Genomic DNA, 27915 nt, shown 5'->3' with positions numbered 1-27915 from the left:
CAGTCCGCCAGTAGGGAAAAAGTTATGGGACTGTAAAGTTCAGGGCCTGTCGTACGAAAACCACACAAAACTTAGCATTTGGCTTGTTCCTCTTTGTATTGACAAGAGATAATGAACTCTAACGTATTCCCATCACAAAACATGATGTTTGACATAAGAAAATCTATATGAGAAAAATTGTCAGCGTTGCCATCCATAGAAATTACAGTGTTGCCCCAATAAGAATACAGCGAAAAGCTTGGTTTGCAGCGAATGAAAGAGTGAACACAACGGTGTTTTGTGACATCATGTTTTCGTGGTTCGCACGGAATTACATTTTACATAATACGTTATTTAGTTTGTAAGAATGAAAGTAGTTATATTATACTTGTATTAACATTACAGAATATTACTTAAACATAAGTACAAAAGCTACCAAGAGAACACTAGTATGAAGATGCTTCGCAAAGTAGACCTCACGATAAGCCTGTGAAAATGTCATTCGGGTTCGAATCGGTTTGTTCGTTGGGCATTTATCGTGAGGCATACCGACAGACAGACAACACAAATGCCGAGCATCGCGAATCGTAAAGCTCGGTTCGTGTTGTTAGTGATATATCGCCGCTGAATAACGCCGTTGAATTTATTCTTGTAGTCCGTGTCTTAACGAAGAGCGTAGGGTATTCTAGCAACACTGTAATGTCTATAGATGACACCAATGGCAAGTCTCCAGGAGCGCTGTTTTGACTCCCTTACCACAGAAATGTGTTATTACTGCGCGTCGCTGGCTATCGTCCGATGCGCATATTATACTAACTGTTTTTGTTTGGATCACTCGATACTTTCTGCTCTTCATATCAATTGTGTGGCTTAACACTGTCATTTACATAGCTATATCCCCTTCCCAAACAAATACCATTTGGTTTTGCACACACAAACAGGTTATTCCTTCTGTTTGCCATAGTCCCTCATGTTTACTTTGCAGCCCCATAATTTTGCCCTACTGGCGGACTGCAGCTAACAACGTGGTCATTTCATGATTGATGCTCTTTCAGAATATATAACCCTTATTGTGCAACATAAGGCCCGATCACGTACTATTTGCTTGCAAGCTTTTCGAGGTATTCTTATTCTGGCAACACTGTAATTTCTATGGATGGCAACACTGGCAATTCTTCTTATACAGATTTTCTTATGTCAAACATCATGTTCTGTGATGGGAATGCGTTAGAGTTTATTATTTCTCGTCAATACAAAGAGGAACAAGCCAAATGCTAAGTTTTGTGTGGTTTTCGTACGACAGGCTCTGAACTTTACAGTCCCATAACTTTTTCCCTACTGGCGGACTGCAGCTAATAATTTGGTAACTTACTAACTACCTGATGCCCTTTCAGTATGTGTAACTCTTATTGCGCAATTCGAGTCTCGATATCGCGCCCCTTGCTTGTTAGGTATAAAATCGTTCCCTGTACTAAGCTTTCAAAAAATCTGATTCTTGATACGGCGTATTGATGACAGAATCACACTCAAGAAAAAATCGAACTGTTTCCCAAAATTGTGTATATATCTATCACGAGGCAATGACTGCCTTTTGTTGTTATTTATCATTCACTTACGTAAATAATAGTCTTCCTTAGCCTAAAGGGCATAAACGTGGGACGTTAAACTAAAAGATTTGACTTCTTTTAAGCCATACAATTACTTACGTTACTGAAATATGTAGGTCTCGATTTATTTTTACATGCTTGGTACACGTTTTAACAGTACACGGTACTCATTCGTGGTGGTGGAACCAATTAATCCAAACTTTACACTAGTCACATTTGAACTGTACTATTAAAACGCCGTCCTTTTCTCACATAGAATTCACAGTAGTTCAAATGCAAAACGACCATAATATACTTTAAAGAAAACAAGCAATTCTTTTGAATTTTAGAGATAAATAAATTTATTTTTCCTTTACACATATTTATGTAAAAAGTGGTCACCTTTCATTGTTCTTTAGTAGCAAAAAAATAAAATAAAAATGTGATGTTTATGATAATTTATATAAACTATATTATTACGTAATAAATTCTAGAATTACTAGTAACTATTGTATCGTCTATTGCAGGTTAGAACAAGAAAGCAGAAATTTTGCTCTGCAGTTTGCAATTTCTCTTTTGCTACATACATCAAACATGGGACAATTTGTTTGTACATAAATATTTTCAATAAATTATTTTATATACAGATTCTAATGATGTTTTACTTTAAAAAAATATGTTGATGGTATGTCCTGTTTTCTAAAAAAAATCATTAAATGTTATTACAATATAAACTCATATGTAATTTATAAGTATAATAAGACGTTCATAAAATTTGTTAGTTTCTGACAAACAATTAGAAAATAATGCACAAGTATCAAGAAGAATGTAATTAAAGAACTGGAGCGTCGGAAAGCTACATAAATCTATTATATTATGATATTTTATTCCCATACCAGCATTTTTGATATGGAGATACACATATGGACGTTTTGGACAAATAACTGCAAGTATAGCAGTGAGGCTATATGAGACAAGACCTACTGATTAACTTGGAATACGAATCACATGAGCTCGGAATGGAATCGAACCCGGGTCTCCCACGCCAAATATATAGTATCATTAATTTAGTGATGAAAATTTGTAAAAGGACTTTCTGGTCAGGCTATATACTACAATTCTATAAATTATTTGAATCCTGTCTCCACCTGCTTGAAACAGCCGTTGATCATCTGAGTTATCTCTGATAAAACAAGTTTAAAAGTCGGAATGTTTTAATATTCAAACATACTCAAAACTAGAGATGAAGAACTAGTTCAACAATATTAAAAACAATAGGTTAAGTGTGTTTTATCAGAACCAGAATTGCACAAATTTCAATTGAATTAAAAATTAACAATTAATCAGTAAGTTTAATTGTTAGTCGCAATTAGTAATTGAAATTAATTAATGGTCAATTGTTAATTGCAGCTGACCATTAATCAATAAGAATCAACAGCAATTAATCTATCAAATTAAAAGTTATTGCTGTGAAAGCAATTGCAATTAAATGAAGTCATTCAATTGCAATTGAATGTAATTTAAAAATTAATACAGTTGCAATGAATTGAAAGTAATTTCAATTAAATTAATCCATTCAATTTGAATTAAATGCAATTTACAATTATGTTAATTGCAATTAATTTCTACGGAAATTATTTTCAATTGATTGATTAATTGCAATTTATTTTAATTGATTAATGGACAGAACAGATCAGAACAAAAGACTACTGTTTATGTACTAAATTTACCGAGAAGATATACGTGTACACTAAGTAGTAGTTATATATCATTCTAGAGAAAATTCAACGCTGTATACGAAGAAATTCTACTTGAAGAAATATTTGCACGATGTAAACGATGGTATGCTACTTCATTCAGAAATGTTTGTTTGCAACTTGTAAATCAGTACTGAAATCTGAGTAAAATGCCATAGCTGTAATCCCACCAAAAACATAAATGTGAAAAATAGACACAAGCTCTCGTACATATATTACTTCGTTCGAACAGAACAAGAATACAGATCTAAAATGATGCAGGTTTAATTGGAATCCGAAAATCGGAAAATAAAATTTCCAACTTTAGTGCTGAAAACAACTTCCATTGAAATGCTTCTCGATGCTACACTGTATGGAATTTGTTGTGCAATAAAGTTCCATTTTTTTTTCAGTTTCCAGATTTCAATAGAACGTAGCATCATTCAGATTTTTTCCCTATGATACTAACTGAGCCTGCGATCTCTACACAGTGCACCACTCACATATGAGATTGAATCTCCTTGTCATTCCTCACATCCGTACATGTTCCTTTACACATACAAATGAAGGACGCCTTCATAAAAATCGGCAAGGGGTATCAGGGAAGATTTTTTTTTCATTATCCCTCATCGTTTGCTAGATTTGAGCCTACTTATGGTTGAAGTTTCTAATTCAGGTATTTTCTATGACCAGTGTTTTCTTTCTTCTTGCATGCAGTATGTAATAAGTAAATACATTACATACACAATTAACTATAATGTCATTGATATATGGTGCTTTACTTTCGTAAAAATCAACACTTCCAGAGTACTCCTAAAACATGTAATAAAGAAATAACAACCGCGTTTTTTAATATTCAATTAGAACTGGTCAATTTGCGCAAAATTTGAAATCAACCAGCGAAAACGGCACGTTTCTAGCACTTGTGGTTTTCGAGATCTCATTATCGAAAGGAATCGAGACAAGCATATAAACTTTTCTTTGGGGACAAACATATAAACCTAGCATTTTAATATATAGTTTCGCAAATTCAGTTCGAAGTTACTTTATATTATCTTCAGTAGAATTGACAGCCTGTTTCTAAAAATTCAGAGTTTTGCTTTCAAGCGAGGAAAGTAGAGTAAAACTATACTTGTCGTGAGTAAAAATCTCGATCATACAAATGCTTCAATACATCTGAGTTAGTGTTATCAATTATTTTGCGAAGTGTACAAATACTGCACATGTAGACTAAGTGGGAGGTGGACATATGCCTGACTTTGTTTCATGCATAAGTAAAAAACATTACTGATTTCATAAATGCAAAATACAATCATGGTCAAGAAGGTTCCCTACTTCTTTTTAAGGCGACGCGGTGGCTCATTTGGCCCTCACGGCTGGTCTAGTGGCTAGCAGGTCTGCCTTTGGTAAGCCGGGTCCTGGTGGAAGAGCCTTCGGAATTTTAACTGTTCTCGATATGAATGTGTTCGTGTCCCTGTCGAAATTGGTAAAGGTTAAAGAAGCCTTGTATACGAGGTAACTCGGGTGCTCAGGAATCTGAGGTATAATCGGTTGATCTGACAAAAAAAGTGGTAGAGCGTTCACCTCTGGTTCACGGGGTCCTTGATTAGATCTCAGGTCGCGCCAAGTGAACTTTGTTGTGGACAATCACTGTGTGCGTGGGTTTCCTCAGAGTTCTCCCGTTTCCCCCACTTTATTCATTCCACCACTTCATTCATTTCTCATAATCACCGTTTCCTTTAGCCTAGCTGGCATAAGATTTCAATATACTTCTTTTTACATTTTCTAATTCTATGTCCTATATGAAATACCGCATATAAATGCAAATGACGACTACGTTCATAAATCTACTAGACGTCCCGATTTAGTTAGAACAGTTCTTCCTACTTCGTTTCTTTCCCGAGATTTTTCCAACGAAAGTCGCGACTCAGCAATGTCCTTTTTTCTTCCCAAAGAGTCATTCTCTTCTTTCGTTATCTTTATATTTTCTTACAAACCCTCATTGGCACGATTTCATCACCGCAGATGCATATTGCGCCCAATGGCATTAGGCAAAGGCAGCCGTTCCCAACCTGGGGTCCGCGGACCCCCAAGCATACTTAAGACGATCTCAAGGGTCCGCAAGCCAATCTGAGAAAGGCACACACAGTGGTGAGAAATATACAATTTGAAGTTAAATGATTGAATTAATAATGCAAGTCAATGTGCGTGAGAAGAGACATTCGACCGACAAGAAGTTGTATATATTCCAACGGCTCTTTTTAATTTTTTTTTTTTTTTTTTTTTTTTTTTTTTTTTGTCGACAGAGCCAAAAAGCGTGTAAAGACTGATGTACGTATTTGAAAAATAATCTTCAAATGAAAATCTATTTTACACAATAGGTGACTCGAAAAGGAAAGGGGAAATGAGAAATTCTTGCTTGACATTCTTTCGCAAAAACCCTTGACTAAGCTATTTTCTGGGCTACGATGCTTAATGCCTTTGACACGACATACCTTTGAGAATCAATGTTTTGTGCTCGTTCTTATCTGGAGACTAAGTACAGGAATAGACTTTTTGCTGAGTCGGATCTTCGCCTAAAAGTTTCTTCGTTTGATCCTGACATTTCCAAGTTAGTGGCTGAAAGACAACACCAACCATCACATTGACTGAAGTTGTGTACCTCGGTGAGCCATACGCTTATTAACATGTTAACTTGTGGAACTTAATACATTTTATTTTCTTTTTTTTTTTTAAAAAAAATACTTTTTCTTCTATATCTGATGGGTAGGCTATTGTGGTTTAGTTTTGTTCACGTACCGGATTTATTATAATATTTGCAACATCTTAGTCCAGCCCCAGGTTTGAAACCCAGGACCATCCGATTACAAAGTAGACATCACACTCACACCACTCTTCCTTATATATATATATATATATATATATATATATATATATATATATATATATATATATATATATATCAAGGGCTTGGAGCAACAAGTAGACAAGTCACAATATACAAATTTTACAGTACAGTGATTTTCTAGTTTTAAAAAATTCCATAATTCTTGTTATTGATTCTATATGTGCCACAATTTGTTACTTTACGCATCGATATATCATGAATACGTTACTGCAAGTTAAAGTTTGATTTACCAATAAATTTTTGTAAAAATCGCTATTTTGGGGCACAAAATGTTAACATTTGTGGCTTGTCGCTTTCTTGCTTAGAGATAACACATGAAATGAAAGTTTTGGGGCAACACTATGACATGCTTCATGAAATAAATTTTCAAAATCATTTTCTTCTGGACAAAAAATATTTATTTAGGCGGTTTTGTAACACTAAAACCAAACATTGAAGTAACTATATACATTCAAAACAATTACACAATGTTTTTTTCTTGTTACACTTATAGTTAAATTTACTTTTTTTCATGTTTGTATAACATTAGAGACAAACTCAATTTTGCCTGCCCTATAGATACTATATAAGTTCCACATTGCTCTCATCATCATCATCATTTGGCATAAGCGCTTGGAAGTAGATGCTGTAGATAGGAGGAATGAATGGTAAGAGACTTGTTACATCTTCAACTTTCTTCTTATTTATCCTTAGTGGCGCATTGTATTTTGGTTTCAGTTTACCCAATGAAATTGAAAGTGGTCGACCAACTCTGAGGAATTGCACCTCTTTGTGCTCTTCGTTAACTTCATGCTTGATGAAAAAGCTGCAAGGATAATCAGGATTAAATTTGAATGCAACTTCTGCTGAGAAATCAACTTGGCGTCCACGCATCGTTTTCTTTGTCTTCGTCACATTTTGTAATAATGCTTCAACATTTAATATGTCCTGTTGAGTCATTCGTGATAAGTGAAAAGGATTATTTTATTAGCTTTGGAAATGATGTCCATCCACATACTAGGATTATAAATTTGCTGGTGTTTCCGCTGAAAGTTCTCAATAACAGCAAAGTCTCTATCAGATGGTAGAATGGTGTGTCCTAATCAGTGGCGGCGATTGGACGTTAAAAGTGGGGGGCAAGACATGATCTCAATATTTGTATATCAATGTTAGTTTCTCTGGTTGTCTCTATCAATTTATTTAACAAAAGGTTGTGTAACTAGTAGGATACTACCTTTTTCAGTGAAAACATTCAATATCGTATTTCATCTTTTATTAGGTAAATTGACAAGAGGAACGCAAGTAGGTACTAGACCTTCGTACTCTTAAATAACGAAAATGTAAGAAGAGATTTGATTCCTTGCTCACGAACGTCTTAAAACTCTGTCTGGAAAATTGTGCGATCAGATTATTTAATAAAAAAAATTGCAAAACAAATAAATTGAAAGGATAATATTAATCATAGTAATGAATAATAATGAGGCTTGTTTTGCAAAAGTTATATTGAAACTGGGGGTTAATGGACAACTTGTATTTTTAATTCCACACGTGCTATTAAATGTATGTTATTACTCTTAGAAAATGAAAGACAGTAATACTACAAGCACATACTACGACATTTAAAGAAATATTTACTTTTGCAAGTTCCTGAAACATGTTCGTTGCCATTAGGTACAGCTTTTACTTTCTTGGAACACATCAAAACACAACAATACTTAAAATCAGTTCACACTCCAGTTATACAAAATAATCCTAAAACATAGAATTATGTTGAATACACTAAATTTAATTGTATATTCAATGGTATACACCTAAACACACAACTTCGCTCGTATATTACACTGCAAAACAATGGAAAAGGTAGAAGTTGTTTCATATTACTCTCTTTTTAATTAATACTTTTTAATGAGCTCCTTTGTGGTTAATCGGTTAGTATACGCGCATTTGGCGTGGGAGACCCGGGTTCTATTCCGACGAGAGCTCATGTAGTTCGGATTCCTCGTTCATCAGTAGGTCCACGTCTCATATAGCTTCGCTGCTGAACGGATGTTAACTAAAAAAATCAAATCAATTCAAGATATTCCTTTCTATTAGAAAGAAGAAAAGACAATTAACAACTGTCAATTTTTGCGCAATTAAATAACTTTTTTTTTTTTTTTTTTTGCGAAATGTTATCTCAATTAGTTTCAAAGCGGCTGACTAACATACCGAGCCTTTGTAAGACGAAAAGAAAGTACGATGGAATTGAGTTCCAATAGGTTAATTTTTGGGCCATTTTTCGTGGCGATTAAATTGCAATTAACTCCACGGAAAGACAACCAATACGTACTCACGCAATGTCAAATATTATATGGCACCATTTTTTTATGAACCACTAATAAATAAAAAATAATATATTTTCAAATGAAACTATATACATTAATAGGTCATTTCAAAAAAGTGGGGGGCAACTGCACCCTTTGCCCCCCCTAATCGCCGCCCATGGTCCTGATATTAGAAAGTAATGAGTTATTTGATTGAAGTGTCTCTCCCTAATAAGATGGAACCAAAGAGCCATCATAGTCCGGTTCTTATTCTGGTCTGGACAATTATCACTGAAAACAACAAGCTCCTCCACTTCGGGCTTCGTGGCTATAAATTTTGAGAGCACTGCACATTTTATTACAGCCTCTGCGACCAGTTTCTTCGCTCCACACGAACATGTAACCTTTCCCGTTCGTACAATCATGAATATTGAAATTGAATAGCCAAAGTTTCCGACAGTAAAAGGCAATACTGGTAGTGAGTTTTGGGACTGGTAAGGCCTGTTGCAAGTCCATGCTAATCAAGAGCTTCTTATTATCTTTGCTCAGAGTTTCCCTTTCTAGAATGTCCTGCATGGCTTCAGCTCGCCTCTGGTGCAACTTCAGATCATTTTCGATAGTTTTTTACTTCATCTTCTTTGCCTTCTGATCTTAAAGCAGCTATTATGACCTTCGACATATCACATACTTTGCAAGTATCCGACTTAGGCAATTTAAAACTAATATTATATTCGGTGCAAAAAATTATACGCTATGCATCTTGACTGACTGGATTCTGAATGCCCTTTTCCGCGCACCATGGTAAGTAAAAATCTTCGTAAAACCGGGAAATTGATAAATCACAGTCAAAAAATATTTTTTTCCTGATTATCCGATCTGCTGTAATGGCTCTGGTACTTTGGTATGTTGTTTATGTGATCCCTAACAGACTGAAGTTGATTTTCGTCTATTCTGTTTGGCCTCTTCTTATGCTTGCCTCTGCTATCCCCTTTGGGTGTTGTAACTCCACTTGCAACTTGAGAAACAATAGAATTTATTCTTCCTTTTGAATTATGCAATCCATGAACACTCAAAACCTCACTTTTGCAAAGTTTGATTTCCTCACCACTTACTTTAACTGTGTATTCGGCTGTAAATTTTCGTCTTTTTTCGATTTTTTTTTTTTTTTTTTAGGGTATGGTCTCTTCTTAGGGTTTACTTTAATGCAACCAAATAAGTAAGCATTTTGTATGTCATAGGAACCAAGATCCCAAAATCCATTAAAAATGTCTACCTCTTTACCTAACAGTTTAGATCTGCACAATTTTTTGCAAGAACATGGGGGACCAAGAACTCGGCTAGAGACCAAGAACTCTTATTTTTGGATCAAGGCTGCTAAGTACATACTCCTTATCTTTGTATAATATACTAATTAGGCATATACACATTTTATGTTCTGGCTTCTTTCCCCTACTTCTGATGCGAAAAAAATGAAATTTACTCTGTTGCATTTACAAGAATCACTTAACAAGAATCATAGTGACACGATAAACATGTTCCGACCTGTGACAATTCTGGTTCCAAATAAATGGCAAAGTGGGGGCTGTATTGAAGGCTTTAAATAATGTTTCATTCATATCATGCAGCAGGCTAACGTCATCTTGAGTGATTAGGAATCAGAACACTAGTACCACTTCCTGATTAAAGAGGAGTGCCTAGAGTAAGGAAAAACTTTGCCATGTGATTTGCATTTTTTAATTGTTTAATGCGAGTATTTAGAAGTTCAAGGAGTTATGAGTAGAAAAATTTTTTTCTTTAGTTCAGACATTCTACTTTTCTTAACCAAATGATTCACTAGCCCAGTAAACTTAAAAGAAAATGAACACGTCGTCGATCTCTGTACCTATCATAGCAACATCATAATATAAGCCACTAGCAAAATAAAACTAAAAAGTTTCGATATAATACTATGACATGCCACAATTTATAATATGATTTAATTACCTGGCTCGATGTTGATGCATTGTCTGCGGACGGTTCGTAATCTGAATCTTGATCTGTTATGTCATCAAACACGCTCAAATCTCCACCATTTTTGCTCTCCAAATCATCATAATAGAACAATTTTCTTCTGCTCGCAGCATTATCCCAGCTGCAGGACGCCATCTTTCTCTGTTGCATGTCATTGTTTTTATCAAAAAAGAAATAAAAACCTTTTGGGCAACAACTTGACTGTCACGATGTCCCATCGTGTCGGAATCTGACGAAATATATTTTTAAAAATGTAGATATACTTACAATAAACCACTTAAACAAATAAAAGGATTTTCACAAAAGTGTGGCTTTTCCACTTGTTGCCCCGAGCCCTTGATATATATATATATATATATATATATATATATATATATAAAGGATGTTTTTTTTTTAGAGGGGAAGAACTTTATGTTGAAATAAAACACAAAAATGTTTTTAATTTCCATGAAATAAGCTTTATTTGACAAATCATTTTATGACATTAATGTTTGAATGTAATTTCGTGCGTGTAGCCACCGCGCGGCTGGCGCGTACATGGCGTAATCTGGAGATTAGTTTTCACATACTCTTCGCAATAAAGCAGGCTGTATTTCGATAGCAATGCGTCGAATGTTGGCTTCCAAGTGCTCAATTATTCCTGGTTTTTCGGCATAGACATGCGACTTTACATATTCCCAGGGAAAATAATCTAATGGCGTCACATCGCACGAACGAGGTGGCCAGTTAGCAGGTCCATTTCGTTAAATTAATCATTCGTCCAATGTTTGTTTCAGTAAATTATTTGTTTGGCATGTGGCATGTGGCGCCATCTTGCTGAAACCACATGTTTGCAACATTAATGGTCTTCAATTGAGTCACGAAAAAGTTAGTAATCATGTCTCTGTACCGCTCACCGTTGACATTAACGTCCCGACCAGCATCATTTTTCAAGATATATGGACCAATGATTCCACTGGATGCGTATTATCGTTTAGAGAAAACGTATTTAAAAAAAAAAAAAAAGATCCATAGTTTTCGAATTAATCGTTCTGATGGACGATTATGAGCACCGTAAAATGTGCGCAATACCCAATGAGATTGGCTAATTGAACCATGGTTTTCAAAATAAATTTGCACAATTTGTAAACGTTGCACCCGCGTGAGTCTATTCATGATTAATTGCTAAGTCAAGCTAACCTCAAAACAACCCAGAACTGTAATATCAGCTGTCATAGAAAACAGTGTTGCCAGTAAATTTCTCTGCTTCTTAAAAAAAAAAAAAAACACCCTTTACAAACACTTATATGGGTATTTACTAACCCTATATATTGCAAGGGATTCTTCACGTATTTTGTAGACTCTAAAGGAGGGAACAGTGTGGAAAAGGTTGAGAAGGGCTGGGCTAAGGTAACTACTCTTGGTGGTAAAGAAAATCAAAAGGAAGTGGAAACCAAGTAATTGTTTATTTTATTTAAACATCACAACAATACTTCTGAAAGTTGAATGAAAACGAAACAACAACTTTTTCGCAGCACATCCCTGACATCCTTTGGAGTAAATTTGCTGATCGTGATAGTTATTGAGCAAGCAAGAGAATCATATTTTTTGTAACATTTAAGAAAAATCTATTGCCGTGACTTATTTCTCAGTTCTGCTTAGTTTTCGTCTTGGCCGTTTCTGGTCCCTGTGTTTCATGGTGAAGTTCTGTTTTTCTTCCACAGTATGCTCACTTGAACGGGCTAGTAATTTCATGGTGGCACTACCAAAACCTAATACTTATTGTATTATAAAATATAATATAGAGTTGAAAAGTTACAGAGAAAAATTCCGATTTCATTCTGAAAATAGGGTAGTCTTACCTATACAGAACAGCCCCTACAAAGCCCAATGACTGTGTAAGAATATTGCTACGCACTTAACAGATTTTAGTACCTTCAGGAAGTGATGTAGCAAACAACCACACTCCAGTCAAACTTTATTATCAGATTTTTCCACATTTCTATTTCACTGAAGCTGGATGAATCTCTGAGCCGAAAATTAGAGCAAAAGTAAAATGACAAAACATTCCTATAACTTACGCATCTTATGCAGGATTAAGACTCAAAATATCAATTCAGATCTATTTAAAATGAAGCTCTTGTTTTAAACTTAGTACACATTGTTGTTTAAAACTAAAAGTTTTCGTTACGCACAATAAGCTTTTACAGTGAATGGCTTCATGTAAAGAAACGTTTCGATACTTCCATAGTACAAAACATGTTTTCTTGATTGAAAGTGGTAACATTCGTTTTTACGTTGCTAGGTTTGATATTTTCTGAAAAGGATCGAAATCAAGTCCTACTAGTTTGGCACTCACATCCCAAAGCTCTTTCGCTACTTGCATATCTCTAGATGCAGTAGAACACCATCCTAACTGACAGTCCCTGAAATGGAAAATGAGACAAAACATACATGAATTTCTGCACCTGTACACTGAAAGATTCTGTAAAATTTAATATTCTACAAGAATAATAGTAACTAGATATGCTATGTATTCTAGTAACGAGTGATTGTCTCTCTTCCCTCTCACATTTTCCAACACCAAACTGTAAAAATAAGTCTGTAATTTCCAACAAAACAAAACAGTACAGTGAAGCATAGGTCGAAGCAAGGAGCTCAGTCACGATCAAAGCATTAATTGTCATTATATTCATGATGCGACGGCGCAAATACGTTATCATTTATTATCAAGGAATCCCAAGAGGGGCTCCGCGAACCTACCAGAGTTTTTTTTTTGTTTGTTTGTTTAAAAAAGTCCAACAGAATATTATCAACCAGTTGTTCTCTATCAGTTATTTGTTTGTCACACCTTGCCTGATGAAATACAGATTATTATTGTTATTATTTTGAAATTTTCATAGAACACATTTTATTATAAATGTGACTAAAGCAACGATTTACTTATACGTTAATATTCAATTTCAACTCTAAGTGGTATTCTTAGAAGAAATAGGCCATATTCATCTAATATTTTTTCGAAAGTTGTAGTGGAACATATATACCCTAGTATTAAAGACAACTTACAAACGGCTTTTTGTAAGCTTGAATTGCAAGTCGGCCAAGCTTGCATCCAACTTGATTGGAAAATGTACAAACATGTCCCAAACTGGATTCCAGTAACGAAGTTACATCGGGCAACATTACATTTAGTGCTCCATTCAAGCTTCACGCAAGCGTTTTACAAGTCAAATCAAGTCAATAGTCAATGAACGGCCAGTGATGCTATGATGTTCTGCGAAGGGTTTAAAGCATCGCTTGTAAGTACAACAAAAGGCAGATTGTATGAAAGCATGCGTTTCAAGTGCAAGCGTAGAAAGCCAAAAGCCAAGCACGCGCCAACTGGCCGAAAGCTTATAATGATACAGACACGTTCCCAACACTACGCACTGGCTATAGACAACTTCAGATGACAGCTACAAAGATGTCGTTGGCTATCCTCAACAATTGTCAAATATCAAAGATATTTGTCAGCCAGCCATTTGTAAGTCAGCCAGCATTTCAAGATAAAAGAAGCCACAGCACCGCAGAAGGCATGAATCTTCACTGATAGATCGCCATCATCGTTCTCTAGGACGTCTAGTCTCTGAGAGCTTCCCTGGATGCCTGGCCAAAGTGATATCCTTACCACTCTCTAGGACGCACGGTCTCTGATACCTACCTATACTCACTTCTTAGCGGCCAGAGTCTTGTGTCCTGTCACCCTAGGACACTGTCTCTCACGTCCTCTAGGCGAGATTTTTGGTCGTCGGATAAAATTATTGGGACAACCTTCGCGCACATCTTTCTCATGTGCAAATCTTTGGTCACAATCTGGTGAACGATAGTTTTTGGAATATTTAAGTATGGGCCATTAAACGAACACTCATTCAACGGTCTGCAAAAGCTAGCTCACACAGGGCACATTTTCGTCGTTTGAGGAACTTGACGGTCGTCTAATGACGGCTTCATCAACGACCCCTTCATGGTCTTCCAAAAACGCTTTGTGCCATGCCTTTGTGATAAACAGTCATCTTCGAAAGGCTGTTGAAGCATTGGATATATTTTCGCCGCAGACGTGCGGAGTTTCACACAAAATTTGATCGCGTATCTTAGTTCTAGCGAGAGTTACATCGTGACTTGTACAAGAGACGAAACAAAGGTTTATGAAATTACCCGTCCTTAACCAATGAGAGCCCGAAAACAAATGAGCAAACACTTGCTCAGTAGCTAATTTACACCACCAACTATCTCAATGGTTAAAGCGCTCTGCAACGTACAATCGCTTCATAATAAAATGTATGACATAACTTTCCGGACAAACTTTGTAAGTAAGACCGTCAGCGATTTCTGCAATGACAAGTAGCTCTCAATTTTAGAAAGGTTGGCCGTCTTTTCTTATTATGTTTACTGAGAATGAGGAAGCACGTCGTGACGTAATAGAGTAGTTGTTCCAACTGAACAAGGTATAACGCAGGAGCGTGGCTTTAGACATACATATATATATAAAACAAGCAGAAATACAACGAAGAAAGGGGTGGAGAGGATGGTAAAGAACAGTAAACATTGCTAGAGTACATTTGTTTTATCTTGGCACGTTTCCCGCCAGTGCACTTGGTTGGCTTATAAAGTATTTTCTACTAGCAGTCACGTGAACTTTTTAATCCAATAGACCTCTTATTGGGTTTGTCGTGTAGATGACGTTAGTTGTCAGCCAACCCATCAAATGTGGTCATTGCTATTTGGCGGGTAGTTGAAGTGCTTAGTTGTCACACGCGAACAAGTGTGTTACAGTGATTTATGAGTGGTGTGGCGTTTTGCTGTTTCCTAGCGTATTGCAATTCACAACTTAACCATGGCCGACAGAACGCCTTGCAGATAGAACCTTTAGGCGGGAAGCATGCCAAGGTAAAAGAAACGTACTCTAGTGTATACCCAATTACCAACCCATGAGTTTATGCTTGTAAAACAATCAATTCTTGTTTACTTGCTCTCACTGTCTTTCACTAGCATCAGATTAACTAGCAGCTCCTTACTCTCTCACGGAGAAGGCGAGCGATATCACAAAATACTTACATCAGTTGGAAAGAACTGTTGTAAATTTTAAAATTTAGTTTGTATACATATACTTACTTAAAGTATTCTCCTGTTTGTTTCACCACTTCTGGCTCCAGTGCACAATAGATTGTTGTAAGTGCTCCGTCCTGTGGACTTTTCATAAAGTACCATGCAATATTATTAGCCATCCAAGTTAGCCCTGGGAAAATGGTGTCACTGAAATAGCGAAGAAGATTTGTAGCAACAACGCCAGGGTGGAGAGAGTACGTAGTCACTCCAGTTCCTTGAAAGAAATAATAAATAAATTAAAACAAAAGTAAATGAAACGAAAGATTTACATTTATGTTATTTACATTTACTGTAAAGCGGTATTTAATATTCTCGATGCCGAACTAGTTTATAGTAAATATTACGATGTAATTCCAAAAGTAAGGTATCATATATTTTCGAAATACAAACAAACGTCCGCTCAGGAGATCCTGAAATTTTGGCAGAAAAAGTATATACTGTAGAAGGTATTGCAAACTGTAAAAGAAGGTTGACCATTGACATGTAATTCAATGCAATGACACATACCAAGCAGGCTTTCTCTGCCATCTACAGCTATATTTCCGAAACTAATATACCTACATACTGTTCTATGGTTCAATCCCAACTCATTCCGCCTTCTAACTCAATTTCATCGGAAATGGCAATTACCATTATGCTCATATCTATCGCTTTCTTTCTTACCAATATCCGTCCCTACAGACAGAGAGATGGGTGGACAAACAGGATCGTTAGCATAGTTTAAAAATACTAAAAACTGCACCGGTTCTTACGGAAGTTGTATTTGGATAAAGGGTCAAAATCAATCTATCGAACATCACTGAATATTCTTTTATGAAGGCCGTGGTGGCTCAATGGTAGAGCGTTCACCTCTGGTGCATGGGGTCCTTGGTTCGATCCCAGCTCGCGCCAAGTGAACTTTGTGGTGGACAAAGACCGTGTGCGTGAGTTTTCTCGGGGTTCTTCCGTTTCCTCCCACTTTCTTGATTCCACCATTTCATTCATTTCTCATCATCGCCGTCTTCTTTTTCGTAACCAGCATAACCGTGGGACGCAAAACTCAAAGATTTCATTTTCTTATGGACACTAGTTGTTATGCTCGAGCATTCGACTCGCTGTAGCAGTTGAAATTGTGCTAAACTAAAAACTATAACTGTTCACATTTAGAGATTTTTTTTTAATTAGTCTAACAACTAACTTGCTGTTACACAACTATTAATACTCAAATGTAAATATGGTTACTGCCGTTCTTTTCCAGACGGGTGTGATATATATATATATATATATATATATATATATATATATATATATATATATATATATATATATATATATATACAGTGGCGGATCCAGGATATGATCAAGGGAAGGGCTAAACCATAATTTGCCGTTTTATCCAGTGTAAAGCAGAATTGAAGCCCATTTTATCCAGTGTAAACCTGAGCGTCAAAGGGGGGCTATAGCCCCGTAGCCCCCCCTTAGATCCGCCCTTGTATATATATATATATATATATATATATATATATATATATATATATATATATATATATATATATATATATATATATATATATATATAATTGTAATTCAAAATAAACGAATACTTGTGTCAGCGTTTAGAAAAATTCTGCTATGTAAGGGGTGTATATATCTTTTTTTTTTTTTTTTTAAGCAGTGAGTACAGAAACTTGCACATGGTTGACCTGTGTTGCCTCCTGCGGTGAAAAGACTATGTCAGGAGGAGAAACACACAGGCTTATAACAATAATTGCAAATAAACTGATATAAATGAAATGTTGCATTGGTAGATTGTATACAATAAGAAACTGCAACATCTATGCCATCAAATTTCAGATATACGTAGCAATGCTTAAAACCTTGTTTATTTTCATTAAAAGTGTCCTGTTCTCTTCCAGTAAGCAGAACTCCACGGTTTCGTTGTTCCTATATATGTGCTTCTGCCCCCTTTCAGAATGCCATGTTTGATACTTTTTACATTTTAACTTAGAAAATAAGAATATTTGAAATAGGGATAGTATCGAGACGAGACGAGACGAGACTTTGTACAGTCTCGGTCTCGTCTCGGTTGATAAATAATGGTCTCGGTCTCGGTCTCGTCTCGAGTAAAAAATCACCGTCTCGGTCTCGGTCTCGTCTCGGTCAACAGATGCTTGTCTCGATCTCGGTCTCGGTCTCGAGTACCAAGTCTCGGTCTCGTCTCGAAAGTCTCGAAAAAAATAGTGTGAAATTAAAATAGTGAAAGTATTATTCTCGTATAGTCTGTCGTTTCCGCTTATTTTTCCCTTTCACTTTGACTTAGAACTATGGTATGGTGTACCTCTTCATAGCTAATTTGCTAGTGCTAATGGTTTCCATATGTGTATTCCAAGTTCAATGATCACTGTGTATATCACCCTAAAACCCTATTAGTAACCCATATTTCACTTTCAGCAATAGACTGCCTCATATAGCCCCAGAACTACCTATACAATTAAACTCTATTAAATTAACTCTAGTACTATACAGTAGTTTATAGTACTGAGCAGAATTCCTTTGAATCAGAATTGTTCAATAACTCCTAACGGATAACGCAACACATAGCAGCACGAATGTACGTCTATTAAATCGTACCGAAATTGAAATTTTACAATTTCTCATTTATTATTTAATACATTCTGTATACTGTCATTTTAAAAACAGAATATAATGTTCATTATCTTAACAAATAGGGTAAATTATTACTACAATATAAGTATTTTGTTTCAAATTGATGAAATGCTATATTACCGTTTCACGTGTTTAATTGACACTTTATAACACGAACGACCTGAACCTTGTGGTGGGAGCTACTACACTCACCTTTGCTATGTGAGGTCTCGAGTTGGATCACAAAACAAGTTTGATTCAAAGTCCGATGTTTCGCATAGTTCGCGTCTTATTTTAAGTGCATTCTGTTTCTTATACAAGTTCATAAGGTCGTAATGCATTACATAAGCACATATCCAGTGCCGTAGCAGGCTAATCTTATTGCTGAGCCCTCAACGGTGCATGTAATCTTTATTCGAGAAAACTAATCTTGCGTTCATTACGTTGAAATTTTATATTGATTGAAAATTACTTGCTAAACTTGAACATACATATTATATAAGTATATAGGTAATTCGAGTTATCTGTATTTATTTTTTCTCATTCGCCAAAACAAGTGCTTCTTAACTTACTAGTTTTCTTTTGTATTAATTTTCGTAGTTTTGCTGCAACATGATGGATTGAATAGTCAAATATATTTTTTTCGCTATACGACCTTCATTAAATTTTGGATCCATTTTTACCCTACCTTACCTAGTAAAAGTTATATATATATATATGAACTTTAGAGGTAGACTATGCTAAGTCACTTTTTGGTCGAAATTGAGTTAACAATACTTTTTTAATAGACTATGTTCTTTCTAGTGGTGTAATAATGTGTCTGAAAGCATCTTACTATTTTGTAACTACTTACTAAGTTTCAAAAACAGTACTATAGGTCTTAGTTGAGAAACCGGTTTTTCGCTTCTCTAAAATTACGAAATTATGACTTGGTTTAGTTTACCTCCGAGGTCCAGATATAATAAAATCATCACCATCGTCATAATCAACCATTATCAATCCATTGCTGGATGAAGGTCTTTCCAAGTCTTCTTCAACAACTATCTAACTTGAGCAATTCTTTTCCAGGTTACTTCTCAGTGGTGCTTGATTTCGTCACATCTTCTTGTATGCGGAGATTTCCTAGACTGTTTTTGTCTCGTGGTATCCAGTCTAGAATTGTTTTCGTCCGTCAATCATAATTTCTTCTTGCAATACGTGCAGCACATCTTCCAGCTTATATTAAATTATTTCATTGGCACCATCAGAATTCATTTCTATATATTTGGGCTACAAATAGTTCGAATTCGCTACTTTCAGAGTAAAGACACACTACTTTTTAATCTTCGAATCTGGCAACACTGACTGAATGATTTAAATCAACACAATGTGAGGATCCTCATTTGGTCTAGCAGCTAGCACTCTTGATTTCGGTTCACGTGGTCCCGAGTTCGATAAAGGTAGGGGTAGAGTTGAACGACCGAAGGGGTTCGGATTTCACTATAATCATTAGCTCCATGTCTCCTTTAGCCGCCCTAGCATAACTGTGGGACGTTAAACTAAAACAAAACAAAACAAGAATGAACACTGTGTATTACTAACTGTAAGTCCTTGAATAATTGCATATAGCTATATGGTATGGATCGAGTTTGAGGTGATCGGTGGTCAAACTAAAACAAGTGAAATGAAATTAGGGTGTAATTAGAACTTTTAATTAAGCACGGTCTTAATATAAAGTGTACACCAGGCTTAAGGCTTAGGGGGAACAACTAGTGTTACTGAAAATGTATCAGTTACATTTAATTTCAGTTACAATTTGCATTTACATGTATTGCTGGAACGAAGACTTAAACATTAACATTATAAGTAGCCCAAAGACTATGAAAAACGTTGTCTCTTGAAAGCATTCTTGCACCATAAAACAAATTGCGAGTAATTCTAAAATATTTTACAGTTTATCTACGTTATTTGCACATATTTAGAATAATATTTAGCAATATATTTAAGTGGGCAACACTGCTTAAAATAATGTAACTGCGACTTGTAATTAAAAAAAAAACAAAAACTATTGTTGTAATGTTATAGAAGCAAAGGAAAGCAATAATCATTATAAAAATTTAATACCAATACGTCATTTTAAGCAGTATACAATCACTACCAATGTATTTGGATCTCTGAAACGATTTGAAATAACAATTGTTGTAAATGGCGTTATAAGCATTTAAGTCTTTTGGAAGCATCTACATGATGAGACGTGGTATGTCATCGCGTTTTCGAAGTAAAGTTTTTAGAAACATTTAAATTTTCCGTTTCTTGTAACTTTGTTCCTTCATTCATTCATTCCTTCATTCGAAATATATTATTCCATGATCACAGTATTTGACGCTAAGATAAAGTTGATGCCCATTGCACCGGCCATGCTATTTGAGTTATTAGAGATCTCCAAAATGTTGATGTTAGTGATACTGTGTTGTCCTTTGTTACACTAAATAATGTATGGACTATTGTGGTTTTGTTAAATAACTAAATTAGAAATATGTAGTACTTTACGTAGCGCAATTTGAGAAAATACTTTATTTTGCTTTAGGAACATTGCTTATTTATCTAGTGGTATTGCAGAGTATTTAGAAGAATTTCCCAACTTGGTACAAAATTTCAGCATTCTTTAATATATATAGATATCGCAGATCTTAGAGGAGGGCTATAGGGACTATAGCCCCCCTTAACGGTCAGGTATACACTGGATAAAATGGGCTTCAATGCTACTTTCTTTACACTGGACAAAGCGGCAAACCATGGTTTAGCCCCTCCCTTGATCATATACTGGGTCCGCGGCTGTATATATATATATATATATATATATATATATATATATATATATATATATATATATATATATACAGGATGGCCCGTTTTAATTTTTCCACGGAGATATCTCGAAAACGGTTGAACATAAATGAACCGAACAAAAACTCAAATAGGAAATGCCATGGGGCACACCGAATGGTGTTATTGCGGCGCCTCCCGGGGCTGCCCTTCATGGGGTCCCAGGGCTAAACTTTAGAATTTTAAATGGAAACAAGGGGGAGTAATACCATGTTCCATAGATCTTTAAAAAGTAAAAAGCATTGTGGCAAAAGATTTTTCATATCGGTCACCGTATTCAAGATGGCCGCCAAGACATGGTGCCTGTATCAGATAAAACGTCCAGTACCACTAGACCCCTAATATGAAAATAGTTGGAGATAAATGAACAGAATAAAACTCGTATAGGAAAGCACAGAGGGTATTTATCATTTCACGGCTGGAGTATAATGCAACGGAGAAAAAGATTATTAAAGTGTAATTGACATAATGCAAAAGAGGAAATGATAGAAAATTATCTTTCCAGTCTCTGTCCGTAAGTAGGTGAAGCGGGAATGAATGGTAAAATCTCAAATGAGAACCTCACTTTTATTTGCAATAGATATGGTTTGTCTGGAACACTTGTGTGTACAAATGACTGGTACTATAATGAATAAAAATAAAGTGAAATAAAGTGAGTCATATGAACAATCTTATGCAACAGCACTCTTTAGTTTTTAAAGATATATCGAACGAGATATCACTCACCCCATGTTTTCATTTACAATTTTGAAGTTGCGCCCTGGGCCCCCATGAAGGGTGGCCCTGGAAGCCTCCGCGACATTATCAATCGATGTGCCACACGACATTTTCTATTTGAGTTTTTGTTCGGTTCATTTATGTTCAACCGTTTTCATATTAGTGGTACTGCATGTTTTACTGTATCTGATAGAGGCAACATGTCTTGGCGGCCATTTTGGTTACAGTGCCCGATAGGAAAGATCTTTTGCCGCAACGCTTTTTAGTTTTTGAAGATCTATCGAACGAGGTACCACTCACCCCTCGCTTTCATTTAAAATTAAAGTTGGGCCCCGGAAACGTATGCAAGGCGGCCCTGGGGGGCACCGCGACCATATATATATATATATATATATATATATATATATATATATATATATATAGAGAGAGAGAGAGAGAGAGAGAGAGAGAGAGAATTCTATTTGCATCAGCAGTCAGTGGATTTTGTTTCGGCAGAGGCTTGAGGAACGAGTAAGAAACATTTGCGTTGTACGTGCAATGTATAAAATGATAACAAATTATTTCGGGAGGGGTTTGATCCCGATAACCACCCCCTAAATACGCCACTGTACATCAGTCAACCGTTCTCATATTATCTAACACATTAACGAAAGAAATTTTGAGTGAAGGCAATTTTAGTCTCTATTAATATTAATATTCGAGACGAGACCGAGACTTTCGAGACTGACCTAAGTCTCGTCTCGGTCTCGTCTCGATTTATAGAGGCCTGTCTCGGTCTCGGTCTCGTCTCGGTATTTCAAAGTCCGTCTCGGTTTCGGTCTCGTCTCGGTATACAAAAGTCCGTCTCGGTCTCGGTCTCGTCTCGATAATTCGAGACGAGACCGAGACGAGACCGAGACTAGTTTCGGTCTCGGTACCATCCCTAATTTGAAAATACTTTATCGTAAGGAACCACGTTGAAACACTATATATATATATATATATATATATATATATATATATATATATAAACATTCAGCAATTCTAGTGGATATTCTCAAATCTTTCTCTTCTTCTGACACTTGGGGAATATAAGATTCGAATTGTGGACTCTATCCGGAAAATATCCAATATAAAAATCTGCTTAAAATTGAGGTGTGAAATTGGACATATTGGACCTTATGCAGAGATGTTCTGACGTATCGTTAGTGTCATACTAAAGATTTCGACTAACATATATTTCCAGCAGTAGTCAGGCCTTTAGTATGATGCTAATACGCTGGTGAAGTAAACGTCATTTCCACTTCCTGTTCAGCTAGCTGGTTACAAACAAACCAACTTTAAGCGGGTTATATGAGGAAGCTTACACGGTACTCGCCTATGAAAATGATTTGTTTCGTTTTCGGATATAACCATAACAGTTGAAGAGGTACATGCATTTTTTTTGTTTGTTTGTTTTCCCAAGAACGAAATTAGATATATTGTACTATATAACATATTAAAGAGAAACAAAAACAAAGCCACATTGTACAACAAGCGATATAATGATTAATTACTTATTGGGCGAACAGATATATCTCAATCTTTTTGAAGAACACTTTCTCTCCTTGCATATTCTGCCAGAAAGAAATTAAAATACACATATTTTTAGCAAAATCTTCCTTGCTCTATCTTTTTTTGTTCGTTTGTTTGTGACATTTTTAGGCTAATTTCGCAGTTTAATATATATTAATACTCAGAACACAATAAAATCGTTTCTTAGTAAACTGATAATTGAATCACACCTTTAAAGGCATACTATAATCTTTGACAATGCCTGCCCCAGCATGGAGTGTGATTCTCACCTGCCTCCGCTCTTTCCGATTCTCACCAGCGTAAGTTCGATAACAATTTTACCTTTGTGGTTACATATATGTGTAAAAATTTGAAACTCTTGACACAATTTAGATTTACAGGCAATGGATGATTTTAAAATTGGTAAATGGCGTTACACATATATGTAAGACAACCATATTTAAGCAATCACAAGCTAACCTAACCTTACCATATGAATGTTGATAAGAGCATAGTACAGGTAATAGTAAAGTTTAAACCGGACTTGTTACTTTGTCTCATCCCGTTTATAATTGCTCGATCCTATCGATCTACGCTAAGTATGCATGAAAAATACAGGATCATTTTTTGAAAAAGTATGTGTAAAATTTGTCTAATCTACGAAAATACTTCTGTGCAAGAAAATTATACGAGGGAGAACATAGAGACAGCATAGAGGGAGAACATAGAGACAGCGTTAAAAATGTGCCATGGTTACTAAGAAGTTGAAATACAAATCCACTTGTAGTGATTACTAGCCCTGGCTAGTGTACGCTTTTTGTACCTATCTTTCTTTCACGCATACCCAACTTCACTGATCTACCTGATCCCTACAGATGCATCCTTATATGCGCTTAAGTTTCAAGCTGCCCTTAATCATCATAGATGTAGTGGTGGAGTGGAATGGTGGAGGGGTTGGCTTTTTAGTAAGTCGTCTGGAGACTTCATAAAGATGCATGAAAGTGAGATTACTCGAATTCTCGTCTCTTCTTCCTTCCTTGGGTATAACGTCTAGAATAATCTGTCAATTTGATTGAAGGACTTGTCCATGGGATCAGTGCATTGGTGGTCTCCTCACTGTATAGGTGGGGGATGAATATGTAGTACAGATGATTGAGGACGTTCTCCTGGAAATAAGCTGTGTTTAGGGAAGTGCACGAGACAAGATTTGTGGCTGTCTCGTCTCGAAAATGTGCTGTAAAAGTGATGTCTCGACTCGAAAAATGTATATTTTTCTATTGGAAGAGCCGTGTCTCGACTCGAATTTTGTCAGGAAAATCCTGTCTCGACTCGTCTCGTGCTCATCCCTAGCTGTGTTGACTTTGGTGTTAGTAGGCACTTCGACGAGTGACAGCGTTCCAGGATTACAATACCATTCCACCATCAGAAGGCCTTGGGAAACTTTTCCTTGTACTGCAGCACAAATACAGAATGGCTCTTGTAGTCCGTCTGACAATACAAAATGATTCATACAGATTATTTGGAGTTTATAAACTTATCCTAGATATGGCATTCTGTAAAGCGATGTTCAAGTTGTTTTTTTTTTTTTCAGATGATGGAAACCGTGCCCTTTGAGTTTCTATTCTTATAGAGAAACTTCTTTACGCTGAGCCACTGTGCTGTGTCACTACTATCCTTACGCCATGCACTGTATTGGAGTTTCGAGCGAGCTGGGCCCATGATTTTCTCACAACTTCCAACCAACCACGTAGCGTAGAGCCCTATTTGACACATCGTGGGATGATGAAACCCACACCAGATTTGCTGTCGTATTAATTTTTTTCTTTGCACTGTTTCAGTATTACTGAGTACCTGTTAATAACGAGCGGAAAGTCCGAAAATGAGCCCCTTCCTGAAAGCTGACACTTTTACCTTAATCTTTCCACGGATCATGCTCAGCTAATGTTGCCATCAAGTACAGGCACCAGCAAAAGTAGGCAATGCATTGAGAAATAATAGCGATTAAACGGATCGTTCGGGAGGGCCAGTAAAATTCGGCTATTCTTATAGTGGGCAACTTCTGTAATTTAAAATAAAGGAATACATGTTTCTCAGCGTTCCTGAGAATTTCGCTCCAAAATTGTAAAAGGGAGAACTACTTCAAGAAAAAAAATTTCCACTTTTTAAGTCATATTCTCCCAGTGACAAGAACGGGCACTTTTGATATGAATGTACGCGTAATAAGTGACTGACACTTTTATAAGCTTAAGAAAATGATACGGGAGTAAAACAATTACAAATTCATTTCCTTTCTACAAGCAAAACACAAGAAAGGCTTAATATCAAGGCTTACCTTCCAATCTCTTGGCCAGTTCCCTTGTGAATAGAATATTGGCCAACTTGCTCTGCGCATAAGCTCCGATTGGTGAATAACTTTCGTCTCTGTTCAAATCGTTGAATGTTATCTGTCCAGCTGAAAGTAATCACAAAAGAGTAAAATGTTAATAAAATGATATGGTCATTTTTGGCAATTGTTTACTCGCGAAAATTCAATAAAAATAATGAGATGAATTTGCATGAAAACATTATAGTGTCATCTCATTTTATTTTTTACTTTGGAGCGATAAAAATAAAATAATTGTTTTTTTTTTTTAAATCAAGTTCGAAATTTAAATGGATTTACACGTCATGTGCCCCATACTCTCCGAAAAAGTGATATTTCGAAATCTATCCCTCTGTTGGTACTGTACGTTCGCCGTTCGGCCTGGTGTACACTCATCTAGAGGTCATTCCGTTCTCAACATATCTCAACCAAATTTTAAACTTGAAGTTTCTATGTGATGTTCCAAAGATTTTTTTTTTTCGAATTTTCATCCTACCTCCCAAAATAAAGGTAGTTTCCTTAAGCGTAAAAATAAAAGAAAATGATTTTTTTTTTTTAAAAAAAAAAGCGGGTCTAAAGATTTTCTTTAAATTTCACAAATGAATTTTCTAAAAGCAACCCATACTGTTTTGTAAGTCTTTTCTCTGGGAAAATCCAGAACGGGGTAGTTTATTCTCGAGGTGATTGTTTCGGACGATTTTCTCAAGAAAACAACTCAAGCAATTACTTTCATATTTAATAAATAAATATTTCTTAACATAAAAATATTGCATAACTCATTTGTCCTTAAAAAAAAAAAAAGATGGGTAGTTTATTCTTGTGAATCAGTTTTTCTACAGTTGATTTCCTCAAAAAAAGAAACTCATTTTTTCTTTATATTTCATAACTAAAAACTTCCTTACTAACCTAATAGTATAGTATAATTCATTTGTGGTGAAAAATCCACGAGGGGTATTTTATGCTTCGTGATATTTTTTTAGGAGGGGAATTTTTTCTCAAAAACTGTTCCGACGATTTTGTTCATAAATAAACATTTCATTAATAACTCTATAATACTGTACGTATTTTCTTCCTTACGAAAAAAAATCAAAAGGGTTAATTTTCTCTAAGCGATAAGTTTATTTTCAGAGTACTTCCTCAAAAATGACATGAAGATTTTGGTCATATTTGATAAAAAAAGAAAATCTTCAATATATTCTTGCAATGTCCAGATATCCACAAAAGGTAGCTTACTCTTTAAATGAGTTTTTTGTGGCATAAGTTATTTCTTATGCAAAATCTACAAGGGATAGTTTACTGTTAGAAATGAACTTTCCCTTTGATGAAGTTTTCCAAAACGGTCTTATAATTTTGTTGGTATTTCACATGGAAACGTTACTTTAATAACTGCAGCACAACGTGATTTAGTTTGATGAATTGGAGCAAGAAACTTTAGTGTGGTGTCCTGTACTTTTATTTATTTATCAACGAACTTTAAAAAATTCGTTACTGAATTGTCTATGTTTGTGTGTCTGTCTGTCTGACAGTCTGTCTGTTATTTGGTCTGTAATTAGCAATTTTAAAATTTTGAGCCCTTCATTCCATAGAGCATCAAAACTGAGAAAGTGATTGAATTTATCGCGTCACTCTTACCGTTCCCGAGATATTGGCCAAAAAAGGCCAATTTCCGGAGATTTAAGAAGCCATATCTCCGGAATTATATAAGCTGTGGAGAGATGATATTGATGTTGATCAGTACCTAAGAGGATAATAAACATTTTGGTACCAAATAGTAAACGGTGGCCAGTTGGTCAGTAGCAACCACTTAATATCGACACCAAAATGTTTACCATCTTCTTAGATATTGAATAACAACAACTCTCTATGACTTACCGTTCCCTAAATATTGGCAAAAATAGTTCCGATTTCGGGAGATTTAAGGAGCCATATCTCGAGAACCGTAAGTCATAGAGAGATCATACTGGTCTTGATCAATAGCTAAAAGGATGGTGAACATTTTGGTACTAAAAGTAACCGATGGCTATTAGCCACCTGGCTACTGACCAACTGGCCACCGTTCCCGACATATTGGCCAAAAATAGTTCCGATTTCGGGAGATTTAAGGAGCCATATCTCGGGAATCGTAAGTCATGGAGAGATAATAATTTGCGAACTTTTGCGAGCAACAGATGAAGGGCAGATAAAAAGA

General features: G+C 35.7%; 2 protein-coding genes across 3 annotated transcripts in view; one reads left to right on the top strand and one right to left on the bottom strand.

Moving 5' to 3' along the window:
• LOC145674253 (uncharacterized) overlaps nt 1-2203 on the top strand; it is a 39683-nt gene extending 37480 nt beyond the window's left edge. The window contains exon 3 of the mRNA XM_081744087.1: nt 2093-2203. The gene's annotated coding sequence lies outside the window, so the exon portion shown is untranslated. The remainder of the gene's footprint in view (nt 1-2092) is intronic.
• Nucleotides 2204-10963: 8760 nt separating this feature from the next.
• The window catches only part of LOC145674520 (retinol dehydrogenase 11-like), a 180577-nt gene continuing 163625 nt past the window's right edge, over nt 10964-27915 (bottom strand). For both annotated transcript variants that reach the window (XM_081744674.1, XM_081744675.1), the window contains exons 5-7: nt 25698-25817; nt 15632-15839; nt 10964-12906 (exon numbers count right to left, since the gene is read on the bottom strand). In XM_081744674.1, coding sequence (XP_081600800.1) covers nt 12774-12906; nt 15632-15839; nt 25698-25817 — 461 coding nt within the window. In that variant the 3' untranslated portion in view covers nt 10964-12773. The remainder of the gene's footprint in view (nt 12907-15631; nt 15840-25697; nt 25818-27915) is intronic.

The sequence above is a fragment of the Thermobia domestica genome, chromosome 17, assembly GCF_964235325.1.
Source record: "Thermobia domestica chromosome 17, izTheDome1.hap1.1, whole genome shotgun sequence".
Classification (NCBI taxonomy): Eukaryota; Metazoa; Arthropoda; class Insecta; order Zygentoma; family Lepismatidae; genus Thermobia; species Thermobia domestica.
This window is presented reverse-complemented; position numbering and strand designations above follow the sequence as displayed.